This window comes from Dryas octopetala, chromosome 4 (genome assembly GCF_963921425.1).
Source record: "Dryas octopetala chromosome 4, drDryOcto1.1, whole genome shotgun sequence".
NCBI lineage: Eukaryota > Viridiplantae > Streptophyta > Magnoliopsida > Rosales > Rosaceae > Dryas > Dryas octopetala.
This window is the reverse complement of record NC_141369.1, coordinates 642,524-654,523: the sequence shown is the minus strand read 5'-3', so window position 1 is coordinate 654,523 and position 12,000 is coordinate 642,524. Positions and strand designations below refer to the sequence as shown.

The following is a 12,000-nucleotide window of genomic DNA, read 5'->3' as shown; positions in this document are numbered from 1 at the left end:
GATCCAGTCCGGTATGCAGCTATGGCTGAAGAGGTAATCAAGTTGCAAAACAACGGGTTCATCCGGGAAGTCAACTATCCAAACTGGCTTGCCAACGTGGTCATGGTAAAGAAGAACAATGGTAAATGGAGGATGTGTGTGGATTTCACTGATCTGAACAAGGCATGTCCCTAGGACAGTTTCCCACTACCCAGGATAGATCAACTCGTCAATGTGACGGCAGGACACAGGCTTCTCAGCTTCATGGACGCCTATTCTGGGTACAATCAGATTCTCATGCACAAATCCGACCAAAAGAACACATCTTTTATAACCGATCGCGGCATGTACTGCTACAAAGTCATTCCTTTCGGCCTCAAAAACGCTGAAGCTACCTACCAAAGGCTAGTCAACCATATGTTCAGATCTTCCATAGATAAATCGGTGGAAGTCTATGTGGACGACATGTTAGTCAAAAGCATCGAGGCAGATGAACACGTCAAGAACCTCTCAGACATGTTTGGAGTCCTAAAGAAATATCAGATGCGGCTGAACCCAGCTAAATGTGTCTTTGAAGTTCGCTCAGGCAAATTCCTTGGCTACCTGGTCAGCTAGAGGGGAATCGAGGCCAATTCGGAGAAGATCCAGGCCTTAATTAACATGAAGTCCCCAAGGACATGTAAGGAGAGATCCAGAGCCTGACTGTAAGAGTTGCCGCCTTGAACCGGTTCATCTCAAAATCCACTGACCGGTGCCTCCCTTTCTTCAAAGCTCTGAAGGGAGTAGGGAATAGCATAGAATGGATCCTCCAATGCGAGCAGACCTTTCAAGATCTAAAGAGGCACATGGGGGAACCTCCCATCTTATCCAAACCAGAGGAAGGTGAAAAACTTTTTCTTTACCTATCCGTCTCTGACTCGGCTCTCAGCTCGGTTCTGGTGAGAGAGGTCGGCAGGGTACAGCATCCGGTCTTCTATACGAGCTGAGCTCTCTTCGACGCCGAGACCCGATATCCTAAGTTCAAGAAGATGGCCCTCGCCTTGGTCAGCTCGGCTCGAAAAGTAAGGCCATACTTCCAGGCTCACTCGATCGTCGTCTTGACTGACCAGCCACTCAGGCAAATCCTGACCAAACCCGAGACTTCGGGTCAGCTCATCAAGTGGTCAATCGAGCTCGGCGAGTTTGACATCACCTATCGTCCCAAAACGGCTGTCAAGGGCCAAGCCATGTCAGGGTCCACCATCACAGCAGAAGATCCACTTGACGCCGACGTTATCCCAAACACGTCCGATCCGAACACAAATGGTGATCATACCCAAGATAATCTCCTCACTTGGACCCTGTACGTACAAGGATCTTCCAACGCAATGGGAAGCAGAGCCGGACTTGTTTTGATCTCCCCAGAACAAGTCATGATGGAGTATGCTCTTCGCTTCATATTTCAAGCATCAAACAATGAAGCAGAGTATGAAGCACTCATCGCCGGAATCAGATTGGCAAAGGAGCTCGGCACAACTAGGCTGAACATCTTCAGCGACTCCCAACTCATCGTCAATCAGATATTGGGAGAATATAAGACTCGAGAACCAAGCATGGTGGCCTATCTCGAGAAGACCTGCTCACTGCTTAGGGGGTTTCAAGAATACAAGGTATCCCAAATCCCAAGGGCAGAAAACTGCAGAATTGACGCCTTGGCACGGTTAGCTTCGGCCACGAATACCGGATTTGCCAGGCATATCCCAGTTGAAATTCTGGACAGGCCTAGCACTGCCGACGAAGAGGCTACCGTCATGCAGACCCATGCCGAGCCGAACTGGATGACGCCAATCACCGACTACTTGGTCTCCGGGATTCTTCCCCAGGAAAAAGACAAGGCACGTCTCATGAAAACCAGATCGGCTTGGTTCAGCATCATCGATGGTTAGCTCTACAAGAAAAGTTTCTCCCTATCTTACTTACGGTGTGTCACGCCTAAGGAAGGTCAGGATGTGCTGAAAGAAATCCATCAAGGATATGCGGGAAACACTCGAGAGGAAGAGCTCTTACCTACAAGACGATCAGGTAGGGCTACTTTAAGCCTACGCTGAGCAAGGATGCGGATCATCTGTCGCGCACTTGCGTCAAATTCCAACAGTTCGCCGTGGTTTCCCATTAGACTCCTCAATTGCTGACCTCCATATCCTGTCTCTGGCCATTCGAGCAGTGGGGACTCGATCTGATCGGCCCTATGCCGAAGGCGAAGGGACAAACCACAATGGCCATAGTAGCAATCGACTACTTCACCAAATGGGCTGAAGGTGAACCCCTAGCCACCATTATGGCCGAGCGGATGGAAACTTTTGTGTGGAAGAACATCATATGCTGGTTCAGTATGCCGCACACCATCATCGCGAACAATGGCAAACAGTTCGACTGTAAAAAGTTCAGGAGTTTTTGTTCACATCTGAACATCAACTTGCACTTCGCTGCCCCTTACCATCCGCAATCAAACGGACAGGTCGAAGCTGTCAACAAGATCATCAAGAAGACCCTGAAGTCCAAACTTGATAATGCTAAGGGAAATTGGCCAGAACTCTTGCTAGAGGTGTTATGGTCCTACCGAACTTTCTATCGCAACTCTACGAAGGAAACACCTTACGCACTGCCGTTCGGCGTCGATGCTGTTGTTTTGGTCGAAATGGGGACTCCCTCATTCTGGACCGGGAGATACAACCTAGAGGCCAACGACACCAAACTTCGGTTCGGCCTGGACATGATCGAAGAATGGCGAACCGATGCCAATCTCTGCCGAGCCGCCTACCAACAGAAGGTATTCAAATACTACAACCAAAGAGTCAAACCCAGAAGCTTTGGACTGGGCAGTCTCGTCATGAAGAAGAACCCTCTTGCCATCAAGGAAAGCTCGTTCGATCCGAATTGGACCGGACCCTAAAGAATCACAGGCATAGTCAAGCCTGACACTTACAACTTGGCCACTTTGGCTTGGAAACCTCTCAAACATAGCTAGAATGCTGAACACCTCAAGATTTACTACCAGTAAATGTAGTTAGGATCAGGGACTGTCCGACCTAACATCCTTCTAATCAATAAAGAAGAACACCCTTTTTGACCCATCCACTCTTATTTTTTCCAAGTAAACACTGGGGACTATACTCCTATACACCCCCAACAAAAAAGAAAGATCTAAGTGTTTCCTTCGAAAAAATAACAAACTGACAGACTTATCAGGTCTACAAACTCATGTGCCGAGCTGGGGCGCTATTTTCGGCCCAATGCTCGGCATATTACAGACTCATCAGGTCTATAAACTTATGTGCCGAGCTGGCGCGCCATTTTCAGCCCAATGCTTGGCATATTGCAGACTCATCAGGTCTATAAACTCCTGTGCCGAGCTAGCGCGCCATTTTCGGCCCGATGCTCAGAATAGTACAGACTTATCAGGTCTGTAAAAATCTCTGTCCGAGCCGAAGTGACTTCCTACAGTCCTAACATTCGACAGAATATTTCTAAAAGAAAAATGTCTCGGGCGACTCCTCCCCGAGCTGCACGACCTCGACCCCTCCGATCTGCGTCTTTGTGTTGGGCAAAAGTGAGCGGGAAAGGCATCGGTGTGGTACCGGCCGAACCTCCTCAGGCGCTCAAGTCAGTGTCAGGAGAATATTTGAGCAGAGTGAGTGAATAGTATAATAATGATTGAATTGTCCTTTTCTGACAGAAAGTACTTCTTTTATAGTACTTTTGGAAGGGCGTTAACCAATCCAATGATGGCACGTGTCCCCTGTGACAACTTGCTCTGTGGGAGTATCACGTGTCACCCGTTTCGGGGATTTGAATAAGTTGACACGGGTCCTAGGAGCCCAGGAGCCTAGAAAGGGCTTAGCCTTTGGGCTTTAGAGGTCAGGGCTTAGGAGGTCAGAGCCTAGGAGATTAGGGCTTAGGAGGTTAGAGCCTAAGAGGTCAGGGCCTAGGAGCCCAGAAGCCTAGAAAGGGCTTAGCATTTGGGCCTAAGAGATCTGTGCCTAGGAGGCCGGAGCCTAGGAAGGACTTAGCCTTTGGGCCTAGGAGGTCGGAGCTTAGAAGTCCAGGAGCCTAGAAAGGGCTTAACCTTTGGGCCTATAAAGACCTTGCTTAGGCCCACATGACATGATGCTAAGTCTAATGTGACTTGTCGTTATGCTAAGAGGATAAGTGGTACGAACAGAAGTCCCCCAAGTTTTCGAGCAAAGGGTACTCGATGGTGGTCTGATTAGGGGCAATCAAAACAAGTCTGACACCACTACCTTGCTAGTTGGAAGATCCATCAACATACAAAGACCAGATTGGGCAGTCCGACCTGATTGCGGGAGTTAAAGAAGTAGGTGGGTCAGTGGTTGATTCGATGGCAGATGAAGGCTCAGCCTTGGGTAGGAATGTGGATTCCGAAATGAAGTCTGCAATGACTTGTCCCTTTACCGTTGGACGTGTTCGGTGGGAAATGTCAAATTCGCTCAACTTGATGGACCATTTGATAAGCCGGCCTGAGTGGTTGATTGGTCAGAACCATGATAGGGTGAGTCTGGAAGTATGGGCAGAGGCGCTGGGCAGATGTGACCAAGGCGAGGGCTAATTTTTCTATCTCTGGATACCTAGTCTTAGCATCTTGGAGGGTGTTGTTGGTATAATACATCGGGTGCTCGACCCTATCCTCAAGTCAAATTAGGACTGAGCTGGTGGCTGACTGGGAGACGGACAAGTAAAGGAGTAGTTCTTCCCCTGGCTGGAGTTTAAACAGTAGAGGTGATTTGCCCATGTACTCTTTGAGGTCTTTGAAGGCTTTTTCACACTCCGGAGTCAGTTAATGTATTTTGTCTGAGCCTTGAGAGTTTTGAAGAATAGGGTGCAACGATCGGTGGCCTTGGATATGAATCTTGTGAAGGCAGCAATTCGGCCTGTTAGGCTTTGGACTTCTGAGTCCTGGGGATTGCATATCAATCAAGGCTTTGATTTTCTGAGGGTTTGCCTCTATCCCCCTTTGGCTAACCATGAAACCAAGGAACTTTCCCGAAAATATGCCAAACTTGCACTTAACAGGGTTCAGGCGCATCTGATACTTCTTGACGTGCTCTTCCGCCCGGACACTTTTGACAAGCATGTCGTCCACATAAACCTCCATGGACTTGCCAATATACTCTGAGAAGATTTAGTTGACCAAGCGCTGGTAGGTGGCCCCGACATTTTTTAACCCGAATGGCATAACCTTATAACAATATACGCCTCGGTCAGTAATGAAAGCCGTATTGTCCTGGTCGGGGCTGTGCATAAGGATTTGGTTATAGCCGGAGTAGGCGTCCATGAAACTAAGGAGTGCATGGCCTGTTGTGGCATCAACTAGCTGGTCAATTCTTGGAAGGGGAAAACTGTCCTTGGGGCAGGCTTTGTTGAGGTCAGTGAAGTCCACGCACATGCGCCACTTGCTATTAGGCTTTTTGACCATCACAACGTTGGCGAGCCAATCCGGGTAGGAGACCTCACTGATGAAATTGATTTTCTGTAACTTCGTACTTCATAGCAGCATAGATTTTTGGTCTGTACTGCCTACACTTTTGTCGGACGAGACGGTGCTGTGGATTAAGACTTAGGCGATGAGAGATTACCTCGGAGAGATCCCGGGCATGTCATCATAGGGCCAGACAAAGACTTCAGCATTGGCATGAATGAAGTGGATGAGTTCCTCTTTGAGACCAACAGCTAGCTGGGTTCTAACCTGAACCTTGTGGTCCGGGTAGGTAGGCAAGATGAGAACTTTTTCCACATAATCGTCATCTGGTTGGGCAATGGCTTTGAAAGATGCGTCGCGGGGATCTTCGGGAGGGTCTAGGGTAGGGCAGGTGGGGGAACAGAAACAACCATAGAGGGCTTAACCTCTTTTTTCTTTTTAACTGAAGTCGTGTAGCATGACCTGGCTGATACCTTAAGTCGTGTAGCATGACCTGGCTGATACCTGATAATGCAACCAAGCAAACAATCAACTATCTAATTTCACTCACAGTGTAACCACGTAAAAAGACCAAATTGTTCTTCTTGAAGCCTTTGCTCGGATATCAAATCACCCCAAAACAGCACAAAACTCACCACCGAAGAAAACCCTCCAAAACGCTGCCACACAAGGCGGAGCTACAGTGGCCGTGGCTGCAAAACGATGAGTTCGAATTCAAATCACAATTAACTCGAAACAAAAGCACCAATAGCAAGAGCAGAGAGAGAAGATCAAGTTTGATACCTCACTCGCGACCAAAGGCCGTCAGAGTTGCCAAAAAAACCTCAAAAAGTCGTCAGACTATGAAGCTTCGATTCACCGCTGTGAGGGGTCGTCGGAGCCAGGAATGGCCATGAGTGGACTCGCCATAATGAGGGGAGGAGGACCCAGGTGGTCCGGAGTCTCATCGTCGCCAGAAACTGCAGATCATCGACAGAGTTGGCAATCGGGTCTTAGCATGTTGCAACGTCGTCGCAGCCTGAACGACTGATCGGACCCCACTAGGAGGTCGACGCCGACGAAAGAAGTGCGTTGGTGGCCTTGGGTTGCCAAGAAAGTGGCCGGCGAAGGAGGTAGTGGCCGGTTAGGTCACGCGTAGGGAGAGAGAGGAGAGAGAGATCGGGGCTGAGGAGAGAGAAAAGAGAGAAAAAGAAATGGGAAATTTTCTGAAAAAAAATGGGATTTTGGTTTTTAAAAGTCTCTTAAATGCAATTTTATAAAATTGCCCCCGACAACAATCGTCAATATCTCTCAAACCATAACTCTGATTTACGCGTGTTTTGTGTCTACGAACTCGTGGACTCGAGACCTATCCAACAGGCCCAAAGTTAAAAGCGAAAGCCCACTAACTTTAAAAGTCAACTTTCAGGTCAAGCCCAATTGAAAACAAAAATTAAAATTAAATCAAAACCTTTTTATTCTCAAATCAATTTCCAAAATCTTTAAAATAAATTCTCAAAATAAAACTTGCAAAATACGGGGTCTCACAGTGTGGGTGTGTCGATTTCTGTTGTTGGGCTTTATTGTGCTTTTTGCCTTTAGCACTTTAGTATCATTTTGGTCTAGGGTTGTATATACATTAGAGTTGGGAACTTTTGTGGTGGGATTAAATGCTGGGAACTTTAGTATCATTATATATACTTGTTTGCATAAATGGTCTCTTATGGTAGCAGGTGTAGAAATGCTTGGTTTAGGGTTTGAAATTATTTAATTAGTTAGTAAATAGATTAAATTATTAATTAATTAGGGTTAAACTGATACTTAGTAATTATGCAGTTACCTTATTAGCTAGTTTACAGGTCAAAGTAGTACCTAATTTGGGTTAGAACAATACTTATTCAGTTATATACAGTTACCAAATTAAGTGTTGATAAATTAATGTATGCTGAGGTGCTGTAGATTTCAAGATGCTAATAGGGTGGCAAAGGTATACATCATATCTGAAAAGGGACAAGTTATGCTAGGTAATAGAGAGCCTTAAAATGCAAACCAACCTGAACCAATAAATTTGGATTCAGATGATGAGCCACAAAATAAGGCAGAGATTGTGGGAAACAATGAGGCAGAAATTGAGGGAAATAATGAGGCAGAGGTGGGGGGTCCAAATGAGAAAGGGGTTGAAGGACAACATAAGGCAGAGGTTATGGGAAACAATGAGGCAGAAATTGAGGGAAATAATGAGGCAGAAGTGGGGGGTCTAAATGAGAAAGAGGTTGAGGGTCATTATGCTTGAGAGAGTGATCCACATACTGTTACAGAAGAAGAGGGACATAATGCTAAAGAGTCTGGGCAAGATGAAAAAGAGGTTGAGAAACAGAATGGCCAAGATGGAGCACCTAATTTGCAAGAGACTAGTATACCAGACATGTGGGAAGATGATGGTTTGTTTGATCAACATGAGTTTGCTAGTTAGTTGTTGTTTGAGTTATATGATATTGAGGTTCAGTTGAGCAAAATAGAGGTACAACATGAGAGTCAGGAAGCTTCTGTGTCAATGTCTAACAACAAGGGAAAAGAACCACTTGTGGAGGATGATCAGGATGATCAAGATGATAGTTTTACTTCTAATGAGCTTGGTGAAGGTGAGACTGAGGTTGATGATGAAGATGAAGATTATGATTATGTTGACAGATGTATAATGACTATGTAGACATGACTATTGAGAGTGATGAGGATGGTTGGGGTTTTTAGGGATGTTGATTCTAATGATATGGCCAATGAGGATGACACTTGGAGTGTTGAGAGTTGTGATGAAGATGAAAGTGACAATGATGGCAAAGGTCAAAAGCCAAAGAGAAAGCTTCCCAAGTTCACCTATTTCAGGAAAGAGACCGATATGAGGGACCCCAAATTTAAGTTGGACAATGCTTTGAGTCTAGGGAGTTATTCAAGGAGGCTGTGAAGGAATATTCTATTGTCAATGGGAAGGACATCATCTTTGCCAAAAACCATAGATTCATTGTGAGGACAATATGTGCAGATGGCTGTCCATGGAGGATTTTTACATCTATTGACAGAAAGAAAAGAGTGTTTGGGGTTAGGACTTTGGTTGATGAGAATGATGGTTGTACAGCTCCTCTGTATAACCAGTATGCCAATGCAGTTTGGATGGTCAATAGGTATGGGGATGACTTCAGGAACAACCCCAAGTAGGATGTGAGGGTATCTTAGGAGAGTATACAAAAGAAGTACAACATTACTGTCACCATATCTCAGTGTTACAGAGCAAGAAACTTGGCTCTGAAAGAGCTTAAGGGTCATCTTGAGGGGCAGTATGCACAGTTATAGGATTACCTTGATACTCTTCAACAGACTAATGAGAACACAACAGTGAAGGTAATGTCTAATTGGGAAGGTGATTGTTCCAGGTTTAGGATGATTTACATTTGTTTTGGAGCATGCAAGAAGGGCTATCTAGAGGGTTGCAGAAGGGTGATAGGTTTGGATGGCTGCTTCATTAAAGGGCCACCAAGGGCAACTACTGAGTGTTATTGGGTTAATGCCAACTATGGCATGTTTCCTATAGCATTTGCTGTGGTCGAGATTGAAATTAGAAGTTCATGGATGTGACACCCCAAAACCCGGGTCCATCACAACGGCACCTATCTTGAGAATACTCGAAAATATAATACTCAAACCTCAAGTATTCTACTCCCAAACATTCTTAAAATAGGTAAGCCTTATTAATAATAAAGAAAATTGGTTGGATCAAAGATAAATTGCCGGTGGAAATATAAAATGTAAATAAAGTGTTTACATTTAAACCAACCCGACAAGGTTACAAATAAGTTCAATAGTAACCTCGAGGAACATACAAACAAAGATGTTTGATAATTTACAAAGGTAACCAACCCGAAGATAAATGTTTGATAATTTACAAAACAAACCCAAAAGACAACATCACGCTAATTTACAAAGCAAAAGTGATCCACAAATATCATAACCGACTTGCCCAGAAAGAAAGGATCAAAATCCAACAAATCGGAGACTTGACAAGTAGAAAGGCCGCACCTTCAGTCCAAGTCGTCAACCGCTACGTTTTTTGCACTTAAAGAGTACAGTAGGAGGTAAGCATCACATACGATCATAGCTTCCCCTCAGGGGACCCTGGCTAGATTTTAAGATAGTACGAACATATTTATACTAAATAGCCAATGAAACACATCAAAATAGCACAATGCACAACCAGAGAATCAATATCAGTTCGAAACCATTTGCATGCTCAAAAAAATCATTAATAACATTTCAGAATGTTCCTAATACAATACCTGATGACCGAACTCAAAATTGGTCAACTACCATTCTACTTGGATTATCAGTAAAAACTGATTTGGTAGCGAGAGTATCCATTCCTAGTTACTACAACTTTAGACTGGATGCCAAGATAAATTGAATGCTATCAGCCTAACTGTATAATCGCCTCTGGAGGTTTAGGGGATCGAAACCCAAGGTCAACTCTATGGTGACCACTTACTCTCAAGTCATCCTAACAATTCAATTATCACAATATAGGATAAAAACCACGCCACAGATGGCAATCACAAAATGCAAATTTCTCATGCATTCAGTTTATACTAGCATAATACATGCAGTAAAATAAGGCCACTAGCAGGGTGTGAGATTCCCCCTACCTGGAATCCTTTGCTCAGCTTGATGTATACAATACAAATCCAATTTACAGCTCTTTACTTCACCAGGTCCAAATATTGGGAAACTGATGTAATCCTTAGTTAACTTCTAAACAAGAACAATTATTATAATCAGAAATCTAAATCTAAATTCAAATCATAATAAAACTTTAATCAGAAATTAAATAACCAAATCCTCATTTTGGAAATCTTACCAAAGGATTGAGTAATCAATCTGATTCCACTATTGAATTCACTGTCGAATTCAATACGCAAAACGTTTGATTAATCAAAGAGATGGTGAGTTGGTGTTTGCGGGTGAGAGAAATGAAGAAACTGAATTGCGAAATGTCATAAATGAAGCTGGGAGGGGGGGTATATATAGATTGGCTGCCGAGCGCTCGGCAGGCCTTTCCAATCGCTTGGTGGCTCCACTGATCGAGCCCTCAGTGGTGCATTCTACTTTCTTCCACCGAATTCTCCTATTCTCTCCTCACTTCTCCATCCTTCCTACGCGCCAGCTGCCTACCTCTCTCTCCAAATTGGCTGTCAACTTCTCAGCCATTTGATCAACTTGATCAATGGTTGAGATCTTGTCATCTCATCCACTTATATCTTCTCACACATTTCCAACTTCAAACACTCGCTAACAATACAATCGGTCATCCAAAAATGTCCCGAAAAGTACTACGTACTCGTAGCGACTTATACTAATTTCTTATGGACTTAAAACCAAATTTGGATCTCTAGGATTTACACAAAAATCCTAACATTTAAAATAAGAAATTTAAAGTAACCACATAAATAAATAACTTAGGAAATAAAATACAAAAAAAAATTTCGGGGTCTCATAGTTGGACAATGGAGATATTGGTTTTTGTAAGCAACACGCGAAGCTAGATGGAGATATTGGTTTTTGATGGCAACATGTGAAGCTAGATGGAGATAATGTTTTTTGTATGAAACAGGGTGCCTTTTGAGTTAGCCAATTTATTAGACCAATTTATTTTCAACTAGGTTCAGCACTTTATTGACTAAATTGGTTGTCAAATTATGTGTGGAATTATTTGCACATGCGAAAAGGTTGATCAATTTAGACAAAAAAGACCCATAATTCCTTTTTGCAAAATGACAACAACCAATTGCATCATTCACTTACTAATTCCTTTAGACAATTCAAGAGATAATACCGACAATTATACTCATCTTTTTCAAATTTTTGGATTCTCTCTTCATGATCAAGGAGTTCATTATTAGTCATGTTTTCGGTATTCACCTTACTTGAATTTTTGTTCGTAAGAACATAGGCAACCTTAAGAAGGTTGTGATAAAACAACATTTTTCCCTTCCATCTCTTGAAGTGTGCTCCCTTGAACAGAAAAGGCTTGTTGAGATATCTGAGATTGTCCAACGGTTTCTCGACTGTAGACTCCATGAAATTTGAATCTCCTTAAAATTTTTGAAGAAATTACAAATAAATAATGGATTGTCTTCGAGTAGCACATTAATAATTCGGCTGAGGCGCGATTTAGTAAGACCACGAACCGGTGTAGCAGATAAAACATTTGATGTAACGACCCGATGCCAAGTCTAATTTTTTTTAAATAAAAATATAATCTTTTTGGGCGGACTTTATTAAAATTTAGGAATGGAATTCTAGTATTTAGAGGGGCATTTAAAAATTTTAAATTTGTGGCCTTTAAGCTCGAGACGGCTAATTAGAACTTGAGTTTCCAAACGCGTAGGCGAAAATGGTGTTCTAATTAGAAATTTTGGTAGGAAGTGTGGAGAGTTTTTTCTAGAAAAAGGCATTTGAGTAATTTCAAAAACCTAAATACCTCAATTAAATCAACCCCACTATCTCTCTTTTCATTTTTC

The 12,000-nt window shown here is 43.4% G+C and overlaps 1 protein-coding gene across 1 annotated transcript; it reads left to right on the top strand.

The window, feature by feature from the left end:
• The first annotated feature begins 1,007 nt into the window (after window positions 1-1,007).
• LOC147285945 (uncharacterized) lies at window positions 1,008-1,904 on the top strand. Its single transcript, XM_086239281.1, has 2 exons — window positions 1,008-1,284; window positions 1,444-1,904. The coding sequence occupies exons 1-2, from the start codon at window positions 1,008-1,010 to the stop codon at window positions 1,902-1,904; spliced, it is 738 nt and encodes a 245-aa protein (XP_086095407.1).
• The last annotated feature ends 10,096 nt before the right edge of the window (window positions 1,905-12,000 follow it).